This window comes from Phyllobates terribilis, unplaced genomic scaffold (assembly GCF_046119375.1).
Source record: "Phyllobates terribilis strain yellow unplaced genomic scaffold, ASM4611937v1 Scaffold_4__5_contigs__length_816908805, whole genome shotgun sequence".
NCBI lineage: Eukaryota > Metazoa > Chordata > Amphibia > Anura > Dendrobatidae > Phyllobates > Phyllobates terribilis.
In genome coordinates, this window is record NW_027362764.1 from 313,056,243 (window position 1) to 313,082,500 (window position 26,258).

At 42.4% G+C, this 26,258-nt stretch overlaps 1 protein-coding gene across 1 annotated transcript in view; it reads left to right on the forward strand.

The window, feature by feature from the left end:
• TGFBR1 (transforming growth factor beta receptor 1) overlaps window positions 1-26,258 on the forward strand; it is a 91,012-nt gene that overhangs the window by 59,083 nt on the left and 5,671 nt on the right. Inside the window, exons 6-7 of the mRNA XM_073678389.1 lie at window positions 8,161-8,317; window positions 14,777-14,901. Of these exons, the coding sequence (XP_073534490.1) occupies window positions 8,161-8,317; window positions 14,777-14,901 (282 nt within the window). The remainder of the gene's footprint in view (window positions 1-8,160; window positions 8,318-14,776; window positions 14,902-26,258) is intronic.

Genomic DNA, 26,258 nt, shown 5'->3' on the forward strand with positions numbered 1-26,258 from the left:
AAAAAATGTTTTTTACCTAACAAAAAATAATTAGGTTTCAAAAATTGTGCTGATGTAAAGTAGGCATATGGGAAATGTTATTTGTGAACTATTTTGTGTGACATGACTGATTTAAGGACATAATTAAAAGTTTTAAAATTATGAAATTTTCAAAATTTTTGGCAAATTTCCAATATTTTCATAGACTTAAGTCAGATCAAATAAATTATACATGAACTACAATATGTCATGAAAAAACAGTCTTATAATCAGTGGGATCTGTTGAAGGGTTCTAGAGTTATTGCCATATGAAGTGACACAAGTCAGATTTCATACACTGTGTGCAGAATTATTAGGCAAGTTGTATTTTAGAGGATTATTTTTTTATTATTGATCAAGAACTATGTTCTCAATCAACCCAAAAGACTCCTAAATATCCAAGCTTAACATTTTTGGAAGTTGGAGTGTTTTTTTTTTTTAGATTTGGTTATCTTAGGAGGATATCTGTGCAGGTAACGATTACTGTTCAGAATTATTAGGCAACTTAATAAAAACCAAATATAATCCCATCTCACTTGTTTATTTTCACCAGGTAAACCAATATCAGTGCACAAAATTTAGAAATAAACATTTCTGACATGCAAAAACAAAAACCAAAAAAATTAGTGATCAATATAGCCACCTTTCTTTATGATGACACTCAACAGCCTCCCATCCATAGATTCTGTCAGTTGCTTGATCTGTTTTCGATCAACATTGCGTGCCGCAGCCACCACAGCCTCCTATACACTGCTCCGAGAGGGGTACTGTTTTCCCTTCCTGTAGATCTCACATTTTATGATGGACCACCGGTTCTCTATGGGGTTCAGATCAGGTGAACAAGGGGGCCTTGTCATTATTTTTTCTTTTTAGACCTTTACTGGCCAGCCACTCTGTGGAGTAGTTGGATTCATATGATGCAGCATTGTCCTGCATGAAAATCATGTTATTCTTGAACGATACCGACTTCTTCCTGTACCACTGCTTGAAGAAGTTGTCTTCCAGAAACTGGCAGTAGGTCTGGGAGTTGAGCTTCACTCCATCCTCAACCCGAAAAGGTCCCACAAGTTCATCTTTGATTATACCAGCCCATACCAGTACCCCACCTCCACCTTGCTGGCGTCTGAGTCGGAGTGGAGCTCTCTGCCCTTTATTGATCCAGCCTCTGGCCCATCCATGTGGCCCATCAAAGTCACGCTCAATTCATCAGTCCATAAAACCTTTGAAAAATCAGTCTTAAGATATTTCTTGGCCCATTCTTGACGTTTTATCTTATGTTTCTTATTCAAAGGTGGTCATTTTTCAGCCTTCCTTACCTTGGCCATGTTCCCGAGTATCGCACACCTTGTGCTTTTTGATACTCCAGTAACGTTGCAGCTCTGAAATGTGGCGAATGGCATCTTGGCAGCTTCACGCTTGATTTTCCTCAATTCATGGGCAGTTATTTTGCGCCTTTTTTGGCCAACACGCTTCTTGCGACCCTGTTGGCTATTTGCCATGAAACGCTTGATTGTTCGGTGATCATGCTTCAAACGTTTGGAAATTTCAAGACTGCTGCATCCCTCTGCAAGACATCTCACAATTTTGGACTTTACAGAGCCCGTCAAATCTCTCTTCTGACCCATTTTGCCAAAGGAAAGGAAGTTGCCTAATAATTAAGCACACCTTATATAGGGTGTTGATGTCATTAGTCAACACCCCTCCTCATTACAGAGATGCACATCACCAGATTTACTTAATTGGTAGCTGGCTCTCAAGCCTATGCAGCTTGGAGTAGGACAACATGTATAAAAAGTATCATGTGATCAAAATGCTCATTTGCCTAATAATTCTGCACACAGTGTAAATTTGGCCTGGTCATTAAGGTCAAAATTGGCTTGGTCACTAAAGGGTTAACATCAGCCATGGGACCCACAGTTTATTTTTTGGCTTAATCCCTTTACAGCCTGGGACATATTAGTACGCACCAAACTCTAACCCCCCTGTTCAGTGAAAGCTCCGGTGGTGAGCCCGCACTGAACCGAGCACATGTCAGCTGATTATTACGGCTGACCTGTGCCCGCAACACCCGCGGGTGGAATCGCGATCCACCCACTGCTGTTAGCATGTTAAATGCCGCTGTCAATCTCTGACAGCGGCATTTAACAGCGCCACGCCGTAAGCGCGTCACTTACTCCGCCCATCGGTTTTCCTAATAGCTAATCCCATGTAATTTACCAGATTGTTTGGCGCTTTTTTCCTTAATCACTTTTGTGACTGGGCTATTTTCTGTTTTTTACTTCTTTCTTCAAAGAGCCATAACTTTTTTTTCATAACCGTATGAAGGCTTGTTTTTTTGCCGAACAAGTTGTACTTTTGAATGGCACCATTTTATTTCATTATTTATTTCCTGTCATGAACTGGAAAACAGGAAAAAAAAATTCCGAGTGTGTTGAAATAGCTAAAAAAGTGCAGTTCCACAGTTGAGTTCCTATATACCATGTTCACTAAATGGTAAAACTGACCTGGCAATATGATTCTCCGGTCAATAAGATTATGCAGATGCCAACATGTATCGTTTTTTTGTTTTTGTTTTGTTTTTTAAGTGGTAATAAAAAAAAATTGTAAAATAAACAAAAAACATTTTTTTTTTTTGCATGTCGCCCATAACTTTTAAAATTTTTGGGAACTGGGGCTGTGTGAAGGCTTATTTTTTTTGTGCACCGAGCTGACTTTTTTTTATTTATCACCTCATATTGCGTTTTATTGCAATTTTGCAGCAGCCAAAAGTAAAAAAAAAAATAACTAAATTCTGGCGTTTCTATTTTTTTTCCGCGTTATGCAGTTTTACCATTTAAATTAATTTATATTTTGATTGGACTCTTACGAACTCAGCAATACAAAAAAAAAGAAAAATAAATTGGTTTATTTTTAATAAAACAAGAATGATTTTAAAAATAAGAAAAATTAAATATAAAAGTTACTTTTTTTTTTTTCCAGTCAACTTTTACTGTATTTGTCCCCTTACAAGACTTGAACTTGCGAATATCAGATCACTTGTACTATTCAAAGCAGTGCATTAGCGTTATGTCCAGCGAAAATGAAGTTCTCCTATGAACGCCAGCTGGCTTTCACAGTAGAATAGTCATGACAAACACGGAAGTCTTCAGCAGAGCCATCGGCACCATGTGATCACGTCACTGGGGCACCGATGGGCGCATGGAATGACGCACCCTCCTGCCGGTGCACATTAAATGTCACTGTGAAAAATTGACAGTGGCATTTAGCAAATTAAGAGCTGGGGCAGAGCGAAGCTCCACCCCTGGCTATTAGAGGCAGATGATGGCTGAGTAATTCAACATCATCCGCCAGAAAGATGTAAGCTCTGCTTGTGAGCCTGCATCAAAGTCAGGGATACAACATATAATAAGTACAGTGACAGTGTTGCTTACTGTACTTGTCATTTAGTGTTAAAATAAAGGATTTATTTTAAAAAAAATTGGCGTGGGGTTCCCCGTAATTTTAGGCTCTAGCGGAGGTTAAGCAGACAGCTGGGGCAGATGTTTGAAGCCTGGGAAGGGGGTAATACCCACGGAGCTTCCCAGGCTACTAATATCAGCCCCCAGCTGAATACCTAGCCTTTACTAGCTATCAAAATGGGGGACCCCCCCAAAAAATGACGTGGGGGTCCCCCCTAATTTAATAGCTAGCAAAGGCTAGGCAGACAGCTGGGGGCTGATATTAATAGCCCAGGAAGGGTGCCATGAATATTGGCCCCCTCCCAGGCTAGAAACACCAGCCGTCAGCCGCCCCAGAAATGGCGCATCCATAGGATGTGCCAATTCTGGCACTTAGCCACGCTCTTCCCACTGCCCTGTAGCGGTGGCAGTGGGGTAATAGGGTTGGGGTTGATGTCAGCTTATAATGCCAGCTGACATCAAGCCCAGGTTAGTAATGGAGAGGCGTCTATAAGACACCCCCATTACTAACCCCATAGTCAAAGTAAAAAAAAGACACAAACACCCAGAATAAAGTCCTTTAATTGAAATAAAGACACAATTCTTTATTGTTCTAAATTAAACCATACTTACCATCACGCCCATTCCAGCTGAAGCCAACGATCTCCTGCAATAAAAGAAAAATAATAAAGCAACATCATCCTTACCTTTCCATGGTTCCTACGACAGCTTCAGCTCTGCTACATCGAGATGACAGGCTGGACCGCAGCAGAAAGCTGCCATCCAGCTTGCCATGCCGCACGCACTGAGAAGCGCAGGCTTGCTTGCGCTCCTCAGTGTCTCTCTGTGACGGCATCCAGATGAGCCGAGTTCATGTCTAATGAACTCGGCTCACCTCATGCACGTCACTGACAGCGTGGGAGAATTCTCACGCTGAAGCGCTGAGTGCAGGAGAATTTTCCCACGCTGTCAGTGACTTGCACGAGGTCGGCTGAGTTCATTGGACATGAGCTCACCTCATGCACCTCACTGACAGCGTGGGAGAATTCTCCTGCTGAAGTGCTGAGTGCTGGTTTAATTTAGAACAATAAAGAATCGTGTGTTTATTTCAATTAAAGGACTTTTTTCTGGGTGTTGTGTTTTTTTTAAATACTTTACTAGAAATTCATGGCGGTCATGTCTAATATTGGCGTGACCCCATGAATTTCGGGCTTAGGGCCAGCTGATAATGCCAAGCTGGCCTTAACCCCTTTATTACCCAGAGAGCCACCGCACCAGGGCCCTGGATGAGTTGGGTACAGCGCCAGAAGATGGCGCTTCTATGAACGCGCCATTTTCCGGGGTGGCTGCGGACTGCAATTTGCAGCGGAGGGGGGGGGGGCAGAAAGCTTGGGCCTCCCTACGCTGCGGTTTCCAGCCCCCAGCTGCCTAGTTGTACCTGGCTGGACACAAAAACAGGGCGAAGCCCCACGTCAATTTTTTTTAAATTATTTCATGAAATAATTTTTAAAAAAAAAGGGCTTCCCTATATTGTTGTGTCCGGCCAGATACAAATAGGCAGCTGGTGGTTGGGGGCAGCCCGTTCCTGCCTGCTGTACCTGGCTGGCATACAAAAATATGGCAAAGCCCACGTCAAAATTTTTGGGAAAAATTTATTAAAAAATAAATAATAATTTAGGGACTGCATCTTTATTAACCTCTCAAGTGTCATTTAGTGTTAAAATAAAGGATTTATTAAAAAATAAAATTGGCGTGGGATCCCCCATAATTTTAGTCTCTAGCGGAGGTTAAGCAGACGGCTGGGGCAGATGTTTGAAGCCTGGGAAGGGGGTAATACCCACGGAGCTTCCCAGGCTACTAATATCAGCCCCCAGCTGAATACCTAGCCTTTACTAGCTATTAAAATGGGAGACCCCCCCCCCCCCCCAAAAAAAAAATGACATGGGGTCCCCCCTATTTTAATAGCTAGCAAAGGCTAGGCAGACAGCTGGGGGCTGATATTAATGGCCCAGGAAGGGTACCATGAATAATGGCCCCCTCCCAGGCTAGAAACAGCAGCCCTCAGCCGCCCCAGATTTGGCGCATTCATAGGATGCGCCAATTCTGGCACATAGCCTCGCTCTTCCACGCTGCCCTGGTGCGGTGGCAGGGGGTAATAGGGCTGGGGTTGATGTCAGCGCCAGCTGCCATGAAGCCCAGGTTAGTAATGATGGGCGTCTATAAGACACCCCCATTACTAACCTACAAAGTGTTAAAAATAAAAAACACACTACACCCAGAAAAAAAATTATTTATTTGAAATAAAACACACCATTTTATTTACTTCTTAGTTTACTAAAAAAAAATAGTTACCTGTCCACATTCCTGCGCTGATCTCCCATGCACAGCTGTCACATCTGGAGATGGGGACAGCTGTGCATGGCTGCTGTAAGCTCACACTGCTGGGTACACGTCCGCTCCCAGCAGCGGGAGCCCCTGACTGAGGTCACCGGAGTGCATTCTGTCAGCGCAGCTCCAGAGACCTCCTTTACGGCACTGCTGTATCGTGGGAATTTCTCACGGTACAGCGAGGCCGTAAAGCAGCTAACTGGAGCAGCGCTGCCTGAACTCCGGCGAACCCGCTTATGCAATGACGGGGCTGCTTTACGGCCCCGTCATTCTAGCGGCGGAGGCGGTTCAGAGCTGTCACATTATATGTGGCTGCTCTAAACTGGAGATCTTCGTGGGACACTCGTGGACTACTACGGAGGGGTAAGGATAAGGTTGTGGTTTATTATTTTACATTTTATTACAGGAGATCAATGGCTTCGGGGAATTAGGTGTCTAGGTGAGTATAGGTGTAGTTTTTTATTTTTTACTTTATTTTAGGTGGCGATCGGCGGGGACAGGTAATGTATAAACTAATTTATTTTTGGTAACCACTGGCCACCAATGACATGTATTTAAAATTTATTGAGGACCAAAAACAAAAAAAAAAATATGGGGGCCTAAAAAAAAACACGTATAGGGGCAAAAATATAAACTTATGGGGGCCAAAATAACATATGGGGCAGTTTAAATAGCCGTATCAGGCTGATGGGAACTACTGCTCCCATCAAGCTGATCCTGCTGGCACGAGTGGACGGGGGACAGACATAGGCCGATGGGAGTAGTAGTGTCACATCGGCCTATGTTTGCCTGCACGCACACACCTGCAGACATCGCACAGACACCGCACACACCTGCAGACATCGCACAGACACCCACACACACCAATCATGACCTGTCTGATGGTCTGGGAGGTGAGGCTGACCTGTGCGGCCGTGGGAAAGTTCATGTGAGTTCATGCAATGCAGTCAAGCATGAACTCACATGAACCCTCTGAGGGCACCGCGGCTACTTCAAATGAACAGCTGATCGGCATCACCTGATACCTCAGCTGTTCATTTGAAATAACCGGCGGGAAAGCGCAGCACAGAACGGGCAAGCCGGCGGTGAAGTCTTTTCACTGCCGGCTTCCCCGCCCGGGTCCTTCGCTCCCCGCTCCTTTGTGCTGCGCTCCCCGCCCGGTCCTAACTTACGATCGGGATGGGAGGTGGCGAGGGGAGCGGAGGATCGGGGTGGGAGGCTGCGGGGAAGCCGGCTTTTAAACAATCAGGAGAATTCTCTCACGCTGGGATGGCATTCTGATGACAGGCTGGATCGCAGCTGAGCACTGCCATCCAGGTTGTCATCCTTCAGAGACACTGCAGAGCGCAGGCATTATGGGGACTTCCGATTCCGGTATTCGATATTGTAAAAGTATCGGAATTCCGATACCGCGAATATCGGCCGATACCCGATATTTCAGTATCGGAATGCTCAACACTAGTTATGATTTTTTTTTTTGTAAAAATTTGTAGCAAAACTACTACTTAGATTATGTTGCTAAACGGTTTACTCAACAAAGGATTAGAATTATGCTCTTCTATTATACAGTTATTGTGCTTATTTAAAATCAGAATAGAAATTAAAAATGCTTTGAATTTGTTGGTTGTCCTACGGCAACTCTAAACATTCGTGACATATCTATTAAACAGTAGTTTTATTTGCGTCTAGCATTGGCCCATCTTACTTTGTATCTGAGAGAGTTGTAGAAGTCCTGATGCTTGGGAGAAACCGTATTAGAAATCAAGGGGGAGTGTGCTTGTGAAACATCACAATATGACTGTAAGGGTGAATAATTTATGGTTATGTAGGTTGGGGTATAAAGTTTCCAAAGGGTGGCTCGCTCACCTTCAGATGTTGTTTTGAGATCACTGCACAAATAGAGCTAATTATCTTTTGGAGATGGCTGCAGTCTAATCTCATAGGGAGAATATACATACAAGCATATCAGAATGCAATGCAATTTTGCTAAACCACGGGACCGAAATTGGATGTGTTGCCGTAGATGTGGTAGGTATCTTGTAAAGACTTTTATTGGCACTTTCATCCACAAACTTCCGCTTCCTTTAGCAGCAGCAAAGCCAACTTTGGACTGTGGCCCTTAATCCAGTAGAACTTCACCACATGCTAATTCCATGCGGCCACCCCCTATAGAAATTGTTAAAAAGCCAAAATGTGAGCACAATTCCTTTCTGTTCTTTGGAGAGGGGCTATGCACTCTCATTGGCTGGCAAATAAAATATTTTGTCACTTTTGGGTGTATACATTTTAATTTTAGGTTTTTATTTTCAATTATTAGGAAAGCCAGCTATCGCACATAGAGATCTTAAATCAAAAAATATTCTGGTTAAGAAAAATGGAACTTGCTGCATTGCAGATCTTGGATTAGCTGTACGACATGATTCAGCTACAGATACAATTGACATCGCACCAAATCATAGAGTTGGAACAAAAAGGTAATTTTGTTTAGAAAATATCTTTAATAAAATGTGATGGTTGTATTGATGCAGTCATAGTTTTTGAAAATAAACCTCACAGTAAATATGCATAAAAAAGCACCATGTAAAAATACACCTTTTTATACGTTTTTGTCCTGAGCGTATGGTGTAAGATTTTAAAGATGTTTCCTTGTTTAAAGTGGCATCTGTGTAAACTACAATATGTCGTCATTAACCTGAATGCTACTGCTCCCTGCTCAATGAGGGTCTGTCAGCACCCTGAGACAGGGAAAATTGCCAAAAGACATATTGTTCTTTCTTGCTTGGTGGTTATTGCCATCAGATATGCATTCTACCCATCTTAACAAAAGTTTGGGGATTTTCTTCTCCAAGATCCTATCCCAATATGTAGTAGGTGTAGTAATAATACACTGCTCAAAAAAAGTAAAGGGAACACTCAAATAACACATCCTAGATCTGAGTGAATGAAATATTCACATTGAATACTTTGTTCTGTACAAAGTTGAATGTGCTGACCACAAAATCACACAAAAATCATCAATTGAAATCAAATTTAGTAACCAATGGAGGCCTGGGTTTGGAGTCATCCCCAAAATTAAAGTGAAAAAACACACTACAGGCTGATCCAACTTTGATGTAATGTCCTTCAAACAAGTCAAAATGAGGCTCAGTATTGTGTGTGGCCTCCACATGCCTGTATGACCTCCCTACAACGCCTGGGCATGCTCCTGATGAGGTTGCGGATGGTCTCCTGTGGGATCTCCTCCCAAACCTGGACTAAAGCATCCGCCAACTCCTGAGCAGTCTGTGGAGCAACGTGACTTTGGTGGATGGAGGGAGACATTATGTCCCAGATGTGCTCAATCGGATTCAGGTCTGGGGAACGGGCGCGCCAGTCCATAGCTTAAATGCCTTCATCTTGCAGGAACTGCTGACACACTCCAGCCACATGCGTTCTGCCATTGTCCTGCCTTAGGGGGAACCCAGGGCCAACCGCACCAGCATATGTGGTCGCACAAGGGGTTTGAGGATCTCATCTCGGTACCTAATGGCAGTCAGGCTACCTCTGGCGAGCACATGGAGGGCTGTGCGGCCCTCCAAAGAAATGCCACCCCACACCATTACTGACCCACTGCCAAACCGGTCATGCTGGAGGATGTTGCAGGCAGCAGATCGCTCTCCACGGCGTCTCCAGACTGTCACTTCTGTCACATGTGCTCAGTATGAACCTGCTTTCATCTGTGAAGAGCACAGGGCGCCAGTGGCGACTTTGCCAATCCTGGTGTTCTGTGGCAAATGCCTATCATCCTGCACGGTGTTGGGCTGTGAGCACAACCCCCATCTGTGGACGTCGGGCCCTCATACCACCCTCATGGAGTCGGTTTCTAACCGTTTGTGCAGACACATGCACATTTGTGGCCTGCTGGGTCATTTTGGAGGGCTCTGGCAGTGCTCCTCCTGTTCCTCCTTGCACAAAGGCGGAGGTAGCGGTCCTGCTGCTGGGTTGTTGCCCTCCTATGGCCCCCTCCATGTCTCCTGGTGTACTGGCCTGTCTCCTGGTAGCGCTTCCAGCCTCTGGACACTACGCTGACAGACACCGCAAACCTTATTGCCACATCTCGCATTGATGTGCCATCCTGGATGATCTGCACTACCTGAGCAACTTATGTGGGTTGTAGAGTCTGTCTCGTGCTACCACGAGTGTGAAAGCACAACCAACATTCAAAAGTGACCAAAACATCAGCCAGAAAGCATTGGTACTGAGATGTGGTCTGTGGTCCCCACCTTCAGAACCACTCCTTTATTGAGGGTGTCTTGATAATTGCCAATAATTTCCATCTATTGTCTATTCCATTTGCACAACAGCATGTGAAATTGATTGTCAATCAGTGTTGCTTCCTAAGTGGACAGTTTGATTTCACAGAAGTTTGATTTACTTGGAGTTATAATCTTTTGTTTAAGTGTTCCCTTTATTTTCTTGTGCAGTGTATTCGCAAATACCTCCAATTAGAAATGATGTATAGTTTTTCTGATTAGCTAGGTCTCTTTCCTCATGTGTAAGCATTGCAGGACCTTGGGTATCCATGGTTATGACCACTGATATAGTGACAGCTAGTTGCTAGTGGTCGTAACCATGGTCCTGCAATGCCTTCAACATGAGGAAAGAGACATAGTGAATCTGAAAAACTATACTACATTTCTAATTGGAAGTATTTGCTAATGTTATTACACATACTACTTATTGAGACTGGATCTTGTAGATGGGAATACCCCTTTAAGACAAAATATATTTTTGTTGACTGACGGACTAATCCTATTTTAAGTAACTCCTTTTACTAGCCACATTTTTCCAGAAAGGTTTTGCATATGATGCATAAGCAATGACACTTACCATATTGTATTTAAGTGTAAAAAATAACTCACTGTTGGGGAAGAACCTTACATGGGTTGTGCACTACTCTTGACAGCCTCTTCTCAATCCTTCTCTTTCCACTTTTTAAAATAACCTTTTTATACTTCCCATTTTTGGTGTTGTCCTATCTTGGTGCCCAGGTTCTCCCACCGTGGCTGGGCGCCTGCCAGCATTCGCTGCAGCCCCCATCCCTCTTTCGCTTCCCTGCACCCCTCCTCTGCCCCGTTACTGGTTTGGGTCATCCAGCCTGGGAGGGGGGCTTTCCTTGGTGTTGCGGCCTTTTTTTGGTGAGACAAGAGTTTGCTGAGCCCTGTTGGCCTCTCCTCCTTTTTTCCATCACTACCGACTGGTCCTGCAAGTCGGAAAATGTATGCAGTGCATTTGCAATTTTTAGTTGAAACAAGCCGGACTCCCAACAACTCTGTTGAAGACAGCATGTAACCAATCTTTAGAGGTCTCTCACCACCTCCCAGGGCAAATGACTCTTCATAGGTGAGTCAGCCAGGCTAAGTGAGGCCCTCAGTATTGCATATCGCATTGGAATAATTCTGACCATTTATTTTGGCAGCAGGTTGGCACAAGGGAGGCTAGGCACCTTTTGTAGGGCTGAGCATGTGCGCAATCCAGTTGGCGCTTGGACCACTATCCGGTTCAATCACCATCTAGCAGGTAGTGCTTGGTAGATCAGTTTGCATATATGGACTTGTGGAGACTCTGATCTTGTGCCAGGTCAGTCAGTCCAGCCAACTCCGCCTTCTCAGTAGGTTGTATTTATGGTGAACGGCAAGTCTCTGATCTCGTCCTAGGTTATTTAGACCTATTGACAGACTTATCCATTTTGCGAAGTTACAAGACTTCTTTGTGCTTCTTAAACTTCCAGCCAGGATCTTTGTCTCTGGAAGAAACCTCTCAGCTTAGTGTAAATCTCAAGCAGTAAACGTACCCCTGCTCTGGCTTTTTGAACTAGAGGATGGTAGTTCCCTTTTGGTTGATTCCAACCTTCAGCAGGAACATTTGCTCTAATTCAAGAGGCAGGGGGTGACTGCCTCACTCAGCTAATCAATTTTGGTTTGCAGTTCAGAATTCCGGCGGGTCACACTTGTATAAGTTTCTTCAGCCAGTAGGAGTTATGTTTATTGTATCTTGCATTGGAGCGCTGGCTAAGTCTGTCTCATTCAAGTGTGAATGCATGTCTTTCAGACGATCGAGTTATTGTTGCTTGGACCACCAGAGCGTTTGGAGATTTTACTTTTCTGGTCTCCCAAGATGCCTACCTCCTCCAATAGAGTTTATCTTGGTAGGTGACGGGTCAGGGTGGAGGTCAAGGCTCTTCTATATTCCAGGGGAATTTTGGTCTTTCCCCAGCTTGCATTGAAGATTTTGTGTCTGCTAAGCTTAAAGGGGTTTTCCCACGAACAAAAGTTAATTTTAAAAATTGTCTGTGTCTGACGTGTACGGAACATACCACATCTCCTGGGCAGGGGAGGAAGAAAAAGACCATACAGACAAAACAGCAGGGGATCGCAGATGATTCATTTTGTGAGGTAAAATATTGTTTAAAAACACGCAGTGAAATGTTTTACCTCATACAAAATGACTCCTCTGTGATCCCCTGCTGTAATGTCTGTATTGTCTTTTGCTTCCTCCCCTGCCCAGGAGATGTGGTATGTTCCGTACAGGGTCAGACACAGACAATTTTTAAAATTAACTTTTGTTTGTGGGAAAACCCCTCTTAAGATTCTTCAGATTGAGACCAGATCTCCAGTTCTTCATTGCAGAAGACCCTGGGCAACACCTGTAGCATCCAGGTAAAGCATTCTCTTGATTTCCCTTCTCTTCTCCCGCCCACATCGCTCTTTAACGATCTTTCATCACGTGTGGCTAAGGAGGGTGCGCTCATCTGTCTCTCTCCTTCTCCAGGACAGAGTGGTATGGAGTTTAGCTCCCTCCTTAGCAGGTTCTCAGTCTTTCCCTTTAATGAGGAGATTGCTCTTCTTCCTTTCAGGTACTTCATCTCTCATCTCCTGGAAAGGTTCTTGCACAATCTGATGTAGTCAGAGCTGCGCAGCTCTACTGGTCTCTCACAACTCCATTCTGAATTGTCAGAATGTCCTGTAAGACGTTCTGTAAGACATTGTACTATAGATGGGAACTTCTCTCAAACATGACGTCTGGAAGTCTCCTTTCTCAGATGTGCATCTTTGAGAACTGTTTTTATTTAATTCTGCTTGGGCATACGTGGGAACTTCATGACTGTGAGCCAGAATTTGGATTATCTTCTCCTTATTTATACCTTTTCATTGTAACTTTATTCTAAATAAACCTCCTTTTTTTTTTTAAATCACCTGTGAGTACGGATCTTTGCATTTTTTCCTTATCAGATGTTTGATTGCCGCATGAGTCATTTTGATATGCTGTGGAAGATGCCTGACCGCCTCTGGGGCAACCATTGTTCTTCGAGTTTGATCTGTCAATGCGGAAGGTCGGGCATCCCTGCCAGAGCATGGTTTCCTCTTTGGGGGGGTAGAGGCCTCCTCGATTGTACACCTCTGGGCGTCTGTTCTTCTATTTAATAGAGCTGCTTCTTAGTCTCTGTCCACACCTTTGTGAAACGCTTACCTTTGCTTCTAGAGGTGCAAGTCTTAACCTGAGGGATTGTTATTTTTCCTTCCTCGGTACTGGTATTCGTTTTCCACCCTCGGGGACAGTTTTAGAAGGTACCATGGTTCCTATGTCCACCAATGAAGCGACCGAGAAAGCGTTTTAGTACTCGCCATAAAATGTCTTTCTCATAACCTTCATTGCAGGACACAGCACCTTCCTTGTTTGTGGGAGGGAGTCTTGGTTTTACTCTTCCTTCTGCTTTTGCAATAACTGGGTGTCTGCTGCCCAGGTGTATCCTGGTGGCGAGGAGTTGGGTTTTTGCTAAAATGTATTTTTAGTGTCAGCCTCCAGGTGGTAGCATATTAACCCATGGTTCCTGTATTTCCCAATGAAGGCTACAAGAAAAATGTTATGGCGAGTTCCAAAAATATTTATTTACTACAATTTTTGAGCAAGTGACATGGCCTCTTTAAGTGGTTGAAATTGCAAAGTGTTTGTAAAACAAGCAACTTTGCAGATTTCTCAAAAAAGATTTTAATACTTTTATGAATTGCCAATTGCCTATGTTTTTGGCCACTCTGCAGTTTCAAGAAGGATGGTTACAGCAAGTATCATGTCCCGCTTGTAGGCTCTATGCTTTAGTTGCCTGCATATTCTGATCTTAAGCTGGCAGGATCAGTTTCCCAGTGCTTCTAAAACTCTGATCCACTTGTGTTGTAATTTGATTATGGGCCATGGTTTTTACTGTAAAACGCAACTAAGAATATCTCGAAAATCCTACTACAACAGCTAAATTTTATGAGGTTACTCAGAACCACTTGAACTGATGACAGCTGTGTACTGACTACTATTTAACATGGGTTTAAATGTGATGGCTATTTCTGAATACAGACATATTCACAATTTTATAAAAGGGTTTTCACACACATGCAACCTTTTTGTGTTAGTCTTGGCATTTTTATTTACCGTCTCAATCACTTTTTTTTTTTTTTTGTCAATTGATTTGTACAGATTATGGTTGACATCAAAGGTGGAAAAGTTCTAAAATTATTCTACCTACTGTCTTAGTCATTGTAGCTAGGCTGTGTAGACATTTTATATACACTTTAAACCTCCAAGCAGATATTTTTTGTTGAGTTCAAACCTGTAACCTACTTTTAAGTGCTGTGTATTTCCTTGCACTGAGGCATAAGGCCTCATTCATATATCAGTATTTGGCATCCGTGTTTGTATGTGAAAGCCATAAGTGGAGCATAGAGAAAAACTATAATTGAAAAATTGCACTTGTTCTGTAATTTTGGAGACTCCTGGTTTTGGCATACAAACACTGATAAAATACTGATGCAAAATCATTGAGATGAGAATGAGGCCTTTTAAAAAAAACAACCTGTCATGTGAAAAAAGATTATTGCAACAGGTTATTTCTATTTATATTACAGATACATGGCACCAGAGGTTCTTGATGATTCTATAAATATGAAACATTTTGAGTCCTTTAAGCGAGCGGATATCTATGCAATGGGATTAGTCTTCTGGGAAATAGCCCGTCGTTGTTCAATCGGTGGTAAGTTCAAAATCCTTGATATGGAGTATGTGCAATACACTCCCATTAATTGCATGCCTTTTGTCTTTGGAATAAAAAAAAGTTGTTTTTTTTTGTTTTTTTTTAAATTGATATTTATTCAGGAGCGACCGCTACAGCCTCTTACTGGGTTCAGTATTGATGCTGTTGTAGATAACACTAGACCACTTAGCCCATTGATTAGCTGTAGTGGTCAAGTGATGTCAATGTGTCTTCAACCAGGAGGGCAGGAGATGAGATTTGCTGACTCTATTTTTATGTACAGAAAGCCTGGAGTTTAAACAACCGCAAAAAAGAACAACTTTTTTAACCCCTTTCTGACATGGGCCGTATTAATACAAATCTGTGCCTTGGGCCAGATACGTATTAGTATTCCCTGGCGATTTCGCCCACACTTAGGCTCTGCGGGGGGCGCGATTGCTGCTGGGTGTCAGCTGATTAGCCCAGAGTGTCAGCTGTGACAATGTGCTAGGGGCGGTCCTACACCGCTCCCAGCACATCGATCACAGCATTCTGGGAGCAAGAGAGGAGGTAAGTTCCAATACTTACCTGCTCACCGGCGTCCCATGCTGTCTGTGTGGGGTCCCGGTGGTTATCATGGTGACCTGATGTCATGACTACATCCGGGCCACCAGACACCAGGAAGTTACCTTGATCTTTGCACTGCGCATGCTCAAAGTAACTTCTGCATGCAGTCTGATCGCCTGTATAGCATAGAGATGCTGCTGCTGCATCTCTATTCTATACAGGCGATCAGACTGCAAAAAGTGAAAGTCTCGTAGTGGTATAAAGTGTCAGTGAAAAAAAAATTAAAAAATTTAATTGTAAAAATGAAAAAAATAATACCAAAGAAATAAAAATAAACTGTACCCATAAATAAATATTATGAAAAAAAAAAAGACCCAAACCAATAAAAGTACACATATTTGGTATCGCCACGTCCGGAACGACCTGACTAATAAAACTGTCCCACTACCCCTTTAGTGAACAGTTTCTTTGTTTTTTGCTTGGTAAAAAAAAAAAAAAATGCTTTATCATACAGTCAAGCAAAAAATGGAATAAAACACAATAAAAGACTAATGTATATAAAAATGGTACCGCTGAAAACGTCATCTTGTCCCGCAAAAAACAAACTTCCCTACAGCTCCATCAGCTGAAAAATAAGTTATAGCTCTCAGAATAAGGTGATACAAATTTAATTCTTTTTTCTATTAAATCGTTTCTGTGTAAAAGCGCCAAAAAATTAAACGATATAAATGTAGTACCACTGTAAACGTATTGATCCAAAGAATGAAGCTGCTTTATCAATTTAACCACACGCAGAACGGCATAAAGAAAAATTCCTGAATTGTTGGTTTTTATTTATTTTGCCTCCCAAAAATCAGAATAGAAAGCGAACAAAAAATGTCACGTGCCCGAAAAAAACAAGCTGCCACATGACTGTCGGCCGAAATATGGAAAAATTATAGCTCTCAAAATATGGCGATGCAAAAACTAGTCTTTGCAAAAAAAAAGTGTGTTTTTTTTAGTGTGACAGCTGTCAATCATAAAAACCCAATATGAATCTGGCATCTCTGTAATCACAACCCAAAGAACAAAGTCGTCTAATCACTTATACTGCACAAGGAACGGTGTAAAAAATAAATGTTGTTGGGGTTAGGATGTTTTCAAAAGTAAAGAAAAAGAAAAATGATAACGATATGGCGACTAGTGTTGAGCGCAAGTGCTCGCTACTTGAGTTTGCATCGGGTACTCGGGTATGCACAGAGTATCGCGGGTGCTCAAGTGACATGCTAGAGTCTCCGCCCCATATGCTTCGCGGCCAAAAAAAAAAGCTTGCAGGGATTGCCTGCCATGCACAAGCGATCCCTGCATGTTTTTCTTTGGGTGTTTAAGAACCATGAAACATGCGGGGTGGGGACTCTAGTAAGTCACTCGAGCACCCGTGATACTTGGTGCATACCCGTGTACCTGATGCAAACTCAAGTAGCGAGTACTTACGCTCAAGACTAATGACAACTTATTCAATATGATGACCTAATGTTATCAAATTCCTTGAGGGGTGTAGTTTCCAAAATGGGGTCACTTGTGGGGGTTTTCCACTGTTTAGGCACATCAGGGGCTCTCCAAACGCAACATGGCGTCCGCTAATTATTCAAGCAAATTTTACTTTCAAAAAGTCAAATGGTGCTCCTTCCCTTCCAAACCCTGCAGTGTGCCCAAACAGTGGTTTTCCCCCACTCATGGGGTATCGGCGTGCTCAGAAGGAATTGCAGAACACATGTTGGGGTCCTTTTTTTCCTGTTACTGTTGCAAAAATAAAAAATTGGGGTCTAAAGTAACATTTTTGTGAAAAAAGTTAATGTTCATTTTTTTTTTCTTGCACATTCCAAAAATTCCTGTGAGGCACCTGAACAGTTAATAAACTTCTTAAATGTGGTTTTGAGCACCTTGAGGGATGCAATTTTTAGAATGGTGTCACTTTTGGGTATTTTCTGTCATAAAGACCCCTAAAAGTAACTTCAAATGTGATGTGGTCCCTAAAATAATGGTTTTGTAAATTTTGTTGAAAAATGAGAAATCGCTGGTCAACTTTTAACCCTTATAGTTCCCTAATAAAAAAAAAAAAACACTTTGGTTCCAAAATTGTGCTGTTGTAAAGTAGACACGTGGGAAATGTTATTTATTAACTATTTTGTGTGACATATCTTTCTGATTTAAGGGCATAACAATTTAAAATGTTGAAAATTTCAAAATTTTCGCCACCATTTCAGTTTTTTTCACAAATAAACGCAAGTGATATCGAATAAATTTTACCACAATCATGAAGTACAATATGTCACAAAAAACAATCTCAGAATCAGGGGGATCCGTTGAAGCATTCCAGAGTAATTACCTCATAAAGTGACAGTGGTCAGAATTGTAAAAATTTGCCTAGTCATTAACGTGCAAACCACCTTGGGTGGTAAAGGGGTTAAGGACCCTTTGGACAGAAAAGCTGTCACCTTTCTCAAAGGGACCTGGGAAACGACTGCTGGGACTTTAAAGCTGGCGGCTGCTGCAACCTGTACGGCCAGGTCCTTAATGATATGGCTCAACCCGCTTGAATTCCACCTTTAAAAATAACACATCCAGAAAGGAGATTTTATCAGAAATTCCACCCTTACATGGGGCAGCAGCTTTCCTGATTGATGCCTCCGCAGATTCAGTTGAATTTACAAGATCAGCCGCCATGTCCAACGCAGCCCGTAGAGCCCTGTGGCTTAAATGTTGGCCTGGTGATATTCAAGCGAGAACGAGACTCTGTATTATACTGTGTGAAGGGGAACATCTTTTTGGCCCCCTTTCTGGATGAAATCTTGGATAAAGCTAGTGACAAGAAGGGTTCCTTAGCCTATCTGTGCCCACTTATAATCGTTCTTTTCATAGAAGATTTGTACAAAAAAGACAGCAAAAGGGTCAGGATAAATGGCAAGACAACAGGTATTCAGCTCTTCTTCTACTTGGGAGCCCCGGAAGCCGAGTCAATGACTCGTAGCTTAGTTGGGGAGGGAGGGAGGCTGTTGGGCTTCTTACCTGCCTGGACAAAAATTTCTGCCAGTAACTGGATCCTTGATCTGGTAGGTTCGGGTCTGAGGTTCGAGTTCCAGGCGATTCCTCTTGGGAGATTCTTCTGGACCCCTGTCCGTTCCTCTGTGTTAGAGAAGGTGGCCCTACAAAAGGAAGTCCTGGACTTGGTTCATAAAGCAGTCCTGTTGGAAGTCCCGGCATTTGAAAGGGGGCTAGGATTCTACTCGCCTCTCTTTTTGGTCTCTAAGCCGGACCGTTCATTTAGGTGTATCATTAACTTGAAAGCCCTTAAGTTTTTGATAGTCCCCACCTTTTAAGATGAAATCAACAATAAAGTTGCTATTTTTGGGCTGTTAGATGGTAGTATTAGATTTAAAAGACTCCTATTACCATGTACCTATCCATAAGGATTACCAGAAATACCTTAGGGTGGCCTTGATCATGGATGGGGAAATTAAGCATTTCCAGTTTAGGACCATGCCATTCGGTCTGGCCATAGCACCTCGGGTATTTACTAAAATTATAGGAGAGATCATGGCTCATGTCAGGGAACATGAGATTTTAATTGTCTCATCTGGATGATTTCTTGATAGTTGGAGACTCGGCTTCCCAATGTAATAAACACCTGAAACATGTAGTTACCATCTTAAAGAGTCTGAGCTGGATTCTAAATCTGGAAACATTTAGGGTAGTGCCTTCGAAAGTTCAGCAGTTTTGTATTATGCTGGATTCAGATTTTCAAGTATGTTACCTCCCGGAAGCCAAGAAACAAAAGGTTTAAAATTCAGGTGAAAAATGCAATATCAAACCCGGTTATGTCCCTTAGAGCAGCAATGTCCCTGTTGGGTACCCTGACATCTTGTTCTCCCGGGTTTCTATGAGCACAATACCACTCCAGGGTTCTACAGTGGGACGTGCTACAAAACCAAGTTTTGTTTAAGGGACACTTGGAAGGGAAAATATCCTTGTCACCATGGTCAGTTGAGTCCTTACAGTGGTGGGTGAAAGAGGCGCACCTATCTCGTGGAGTTCCCTGGGTACTTAGTCACTAGGATAATTACCACCGATGCAAGTCCCCAGTTGGCGGGGAGCTTAGGGGTCCTTGTCGAATAGTGAAAAGGGTCTTTCCTCAAACGCTAAAGAACTGCTAGCAGTAGACAAGGCGGTTAATTATTTCTTGACTTTCCTCCATGATAAAAACGTAAAGATCCTTTCAGATAATAGAATTGCGGTAGCTTACATGAACCGCCATGGGGGTTCACGCTCAAAATCACTGAGTGACGGTTCTGCTTTTTCAGATCTCGTAATGTCATCTCCTTTCCTTAACGGCCCTTCACATCCAAGGAAAAGAAAATATAAAAGCAGACTACTTAAGCTGCTATCTTCTGAGGTTGGGAGATTGGGAACTAAAACAGGACATTTTCTCCCAAATAGTCTGAAGATGGGGGGCCTCTGGTGGTAGACCTCTTTGCCACAAGACTAAATTGAAAGACCAGGCTCATTTGTTCCCTAAATCCCAGAGAACATTCACTGGCAGTGGACGTCCTCCAAATACCTTTGGATTTCAACCTGGCCTATGCCTTTCCCCCATTGAATCTTCTTCCCATGGTTTTAAGGAAGATTTGAGAGGACAGGGCAAGAGTTTTGGTCGCACCCTTTTGGCCCAGGAGGCCCTGGTTCTCATGCCTAAGAAATATGTCCATCTCCGATCCTTGGTCCTGCCCGAGGTGATCCTCAAGCTTCTGACCTCCACTTGACAGTGTGGAACTTGAAAGGTCGATGTTAGAACATAAGGGTTCTCTCGGGACCTAGTAGCTACACTAATGCGTAGTAGAAAACTTATTACTACTAGAATTTATGCTAGAACTTGGAAGATGGTAGGTAAGGCTAAAGTGTAATATGTACGTGGGTACACAAACCTTGTTGTGAGGTCACTGGCTTGATCATCCACCGTACTGCAGCTCCTACGAAGTCTCAAAAATTGCCTTTTTGGTATTCTGTTGCACAAATGTGTCGGACGGAAGCTTGCGTAGTGAAGCAAACTGTTCGTTGCCGTTGGCTTACTGAACAGTCTTCCTGATTCGTTGTCCTTCTATCGAGATCTTAAGATCCAAAAACTGTACCGATGCGAATAATTAGATGTGAGAATGGGTTATTTTACAAGTGAGATGTTTCAAATTCCTTTCATGTGCCCGTCCTAATCAAAAAAAAATATCGTCTATGAAGCGATAACACTGTAGAACATGAGAAGAAAAGGATTGTAATTGCCGTACCTGGGTGACCTCCCACCATCCGAAAAAAATCTCCCCGGAGCTAGCACTTCGCTGCAACGATTCGGCAGTTTGAGCTGGAATCAGTGGTGATGTATGTGATATGCATACTCCCAGGCGGAAGCCCTTGAGTGGACGCAGCCTTGCTCCATACAAGTGTATAGGCTGCGCCCTCGCTCCATACACTTGTATGGAGTGAGGCCACGCCCACTAGGTAGCTTCTGCCCAGGAGTATGCATATTGCGACATCACCACTGTTCTCGACTCCGAAACCAGCGAATCCTCACAGCGCACTGTAACTGCGCTGGGGGATTCAAAAATGTGCCAACACAGATTGCAGCATTTAAAAATCAAGAAGAGGGAGGGGGCTTCCTCTCCTTTCTGATCAGCGCCCCTCGTAAAGTCATCACGAGGGCTCGATCGCTGCCATGATGGGGACCCGATGTAGTCATGACAACATCCGGGTCACCAGGCTGCAGAAAGCTTGTTAGACCATGCTCAAAGTCTTCTGTCAGTGCAGCTATAACAAGTATAAAGCATGGTAATGCACCTTTCATGCTTTATACCAACAGAATGCTAAAAGTTAAAGTCCCATAGAGGGACGAAGTAAAAAAAAAAACAGTTGAAAAAAATTGTAATTTTTTTTACCAAATTTACAAAATAAAATGTTATACCCATAAATACTTATTTTTATGTAAAAAAAAAAAAAAAATACACTTGTTTTGTATCGCCATCTCCGGAACGAAACAACTTGAAAAACTGCCTAACGCCTTCAGTGAACACCGTAAAAAATAAATTTAAACTAGGCAAAAACGTTCATAATATTTTAAAAAATAAGAAGTTAAATACAATGCGATCAAAAAGACAAATGTAAATAAAAATGGTATTTCTGAAAACGTCATCTTGTCCTGCAAAAAACCTACTTCCATTCAGCTCCATCAGCAGAAAAATAAAGTTCCAGCTCTCAAAATAAAACGATGCAAAAATAATTATTCTGTAAAGTTTTTCTGTAAAAGCACAAAACACAAAAAAATTATGAATGTGGTAATCGTACTGACCCTAAGAATAAAGCTGTCTTATCAATTTTACCACACTTGGAACGGCATAATAAAAAAACTATAAAAGCAATTCCTGAATTGCTGGTTTGTGTTAATTCTGACCCCCAAAAATCGGAATAGAAAGCAGTCAGTTTCCAAAAATGGTACCAATAAAAATGTCAACTCATCCCGCAAGAAAGACCTCACATGCCTGTTGGCAGAAAAATGGAAAAATTATAGCTCTCAAAATATGGCGATGACAAAACTTCTTTTGCAAAAAGAAAAAAAGGTTCTTTTAGTGTAAGACAGCAGCCAAACATTAAAATAAGTTATATTTCTGGTATCGCTGTAGTCGCACTGTCCTGAAGAATAAATTTGTGTTATCACTTATACTGCACGAGGAATGGCATAAAATATAAATAAAACAATTTTTTTCAACTGCTTATGATTTGTTCATTCTGCCTCCCAAAGATTGCAGTAAGTCTCGGCTCACATTTTATACTGCGCTATTTGCTGACCACTTGCACTGATTTTTCTGTGTAAATATCTGAACTAAGTAATTCAGATGGAACCTATGGCGGAAGATTCCCTATAATGAGGTGAGGCACTGTGGACGTCGTCTGACCTATTATCCGGCGGTGTCCATCTTATGAACCGTTCATAAAAGTGCCGGTGGCCACAGTTTTGTGCACTTTTTAAAAGAACAATGCTGAACAGAGGCCAGACTGAGTACATAGTAACTTTGCTGCCTCATTATAGTGAATGAATCCCTTGAGCATAGGATAAACATGATCATGATCCAATAACAGATGACTCTGGTCCGTCATCTATTATTGGAAATATAGGTGACTTCCATGTTAGTAGTACAAAGGCTCTGGAAAATGCTAAATGCCCCCCCCCCCCCCCCTCGGCAATTTATACGCTCCAAATTCAAATGCCCCCTCCCTTCTGAGCCCCACAGCGCGCCTAAACCACATTTAGCATCCATGTTTGTTATTTCTGTAGCGATGAAAGCCTGTGTAATTTACCGGTGAAGGTTTCCAGGAGCGCGACCTGGGCATCATGTTCTGATCACTACAATGTACGGGCACTACAGTAGCAAGTCTGCAATTTTCACTTGGCAACATCCACAGCAGAAGTGGCAGAGGCAGAATACTCGACCAACAGGAGAACCCTTCCCATTATCTCAGTCGTGGCAGTAGGTGAATCTGGTGCGCAATTATTAATTCATTAGGGCCCCTTCATACATTTAACTCACACTCTCATTCATAACTGGCAGCAGACTTCCCTGAAGAACCCAGGAGGGAGTAACACAAGTTATTGTAGGGCTGTTTACACCTTAAGGAACAGATGCACTCCCCTTGTCAGGGCGGGATCTATGGGGTCCTAGGGCCATGATAGTAATATACAGGGTTTAATAGGTCTCACAGTTGACTCCACCTGATGAATTGACTGGTTCTTTCATTTATCAGAAGTGCTGGATGAGAAGGCAGTCACCACCCACAGCTGAATCCAAAGGAATGGGTGAGACCAATCCAGTTTTTACATTTTTCTAATTATATGAGACTTGGTGCTAGAATGTGACCACTGTCACGAAAGAGAGAGCATAGCACAGTTGGATGTGGGAGCACTCAATTATGGTCCCACACCTTTAATTGTCTGTCTTTTTATGTATGGTGGTGTTTTTGCCTATTGGTATATAAAAAGTTTTTTAAGAATTATATTAAAAGTTTCCCCTCATATATGCGAAAAGCGGATGTGTATCCGGTTGAACTTTTGCACATTTTATAGATCTTTATCCCAAAACTTGCCCTCTTAGATGGGATAAATTGCTTGAGGTGCAGTCTTCCTTTGAATTTTACAAGGGACTCCTCTATAGAAATGTTTTGCATTGGGGTATAGAGCCTTAAGAATTTTTCAGACAAATCTTCAATGATGGGTCTGATTTTATATAATCTGTCATGTTCTGGAGCATTTCTGGGCAGGCATTGACTATTGTCGTTAAAATGCCAAAATCTCGTGAGCATTTCATAATGGGTCCTAGGAAGAATGACTGAAAATATAGGGGTCGCTTGAACGGGGCAGTTGGACCAGTAGGATCTAATGCTCGTTTTTCAACAAGCCCCATGGCAAATGTAAGTCCTAAAAAAAAAAAAATAATAATTTTTTTATTTCCGGGACATTAGTTGGTGTCCATATATTTTTGTCCTCAGCTCGATCCACACAAATGCCACAAGGGCCGCTGTAGAACTAGGATCCACTACTCCAAAGCAAAAAGCTGTGTCAGTCATTGACTACAGCAAACACATGGTGGGTGGTGTAGACCTTGCAGACCAGGTTCTACAGCCATACCAGGTATCAAGAAAGTCCTATACCTAGTATAAAAAAGTTTTGTTTCAGGTGGCCACATACAATTCTTTTGTGTTTGTACAAAAAAGCAGGGAATTCAGATACTTTACTTGATTTTCAAGAAAAGGTAATTGAAAATCTTGTTTTTGAAAGTGTTCGCCCCGCTCATCCATTAGAATCTGAGGATGTGAAAAGACTCACTGAGCGACATTTTATTGCACTTATTCCAGCAACAGGAACAAGAAGGAACACCCAGAAAAAATGTTGTGTGTTCTAATTGAGGAATGAGGCGTGATACCAGCTACTATTGCCCACAATGCCCATCATTGCCAGCCTTATGCGTCACTGACTGCTTTAAAATCTTCCTCACAGAACCCCGTTTTTAAACTGTAAAAATTTATCCCATTTTTTCATTCAAGCATTTGGTTTATTTAGTGAATGACACATTCGAGTAGAGCTCTCTAAACAATTTCCAGAGGTGGTAGGGGGGTGGTTTCTCCAGAATCTTAACCTTCCACTGCGTGCTTGTTTCTGGAAATCATCCATGGAGTTAAAATGGTCACTTAACCCCTAGATGAATTCCCAGAGGGGTGTCATTTTCAAAATGGGGTCACTTAAGGGGGGATTCTGCTGTTCTGGCACTTGGCGGCTCTGAAAAGTGCCAGAACAGCAGACCCCCCCCCCCCCCCCCCTGAAGTGACCCCATTTTGGAAATGACACCCCTCTGGGAATTCATCTATGGGTGTAGTGACCATTTACCTATTTTCCCACCACTAGATGAATTCATACAGAGGAGTAGAATGTAAAATGCGGTCACTTTTGGGGGTTTCTGCTGTTCTGGCACCTCAGGGGCTCTGACAATGTGACATGTCACCCAGAAACCATTCCAGCAAATCTGTTCTCCAATATGGCATTCCTTCTCTTCTGAGATTTGCACTGTGGCTAGACTATAGGTTCCAACCACATGCGGGGTATCTGTGTGCTAAGGTGAAATTGCACAACAAATTTTGGGGTTAATTTTTTCTTGCTGCCCTTGTGAAAAGTAAACATTTGAGGCTAAAATAACAGTTTTGTGGTAAAAATGTTTTTTTTTATTTTCACACCGCAGCATTATAAAATTCTGTGAAGCCCCTGGGGGTTCAAGGGTCAAAATGGGGTCACTTGTTGGGGGTTTCCACTATTTAGGCACATCAGGGGCTCTCCAAATGCAACATGGCGTCCTCTATCGATTCCAGCTAATTTTGCATTCCAAAAGTCAAATGGTGCTCCTTACCTTCCAAGCCATGTGCCCAAACAGTGTTTTTGCACCACATATGGGGTATCTGCATGCTCAGGAGAAATTGCACAACACATTTTGGGGTTACCCTTGCGAAAATAAAAAATGTTTGGGTCGAAGGTAAATTTTTGTGAAAAAAGTTAATGTTCATTTTTTCCTTCCACGCTGCTTCAGTTCCTGTGAAGCACCTGAAGGATTAATAAACTTCTTGAATGTGGTTTTGAACACCTTGAGGGGTGCAGTTTTTAGAATGGTGTCGCTTTTGGTATTTTCTGTCATATAGACCCCTCAAAGTCACTTCAAATGTGATGTGGTCCCTAAAAAAAAAAAAAATGGCTTTGTAAATTTTGTCAGAAAAATTAGAAATCGCTGGTCAACTTTTCACCCTTATAACTTCCTAGCAAAAAAAAAATTTGGTTCCAAAATTGTGCTGATGTAAAGTAGACCCGTGGGAAATGTTATTTATTAACTATTTTATGTGACATATCTCTCTGACTTAAGGGCATGGAAATTCAAAGTTTGAAAATTGCAACATTTTCACCAAATTTCTGATTGTTTTCACAAATAAACGCAAGTGATATCGAAGAAATTTTACCACCATCATGAAGTACAATATGTCACGAAAAAACATGCTCCGAATCGGTGGGATTCTTTGAAGTGTTCCAGAGTTATTACCTCATAAAGTGACAGAGGTCAGAATTGTAAAATTTGGCCCGGTAATGAAAGTAAAAACCGGCTCTGGTGTGAAGGGTTTAAGGACTGGACTTGGGGAATACTGCTGTAAAGCATAGAGCCTGCTAGTGGGGCAAGCTGCTTATGTAGATAACTGACCACCCT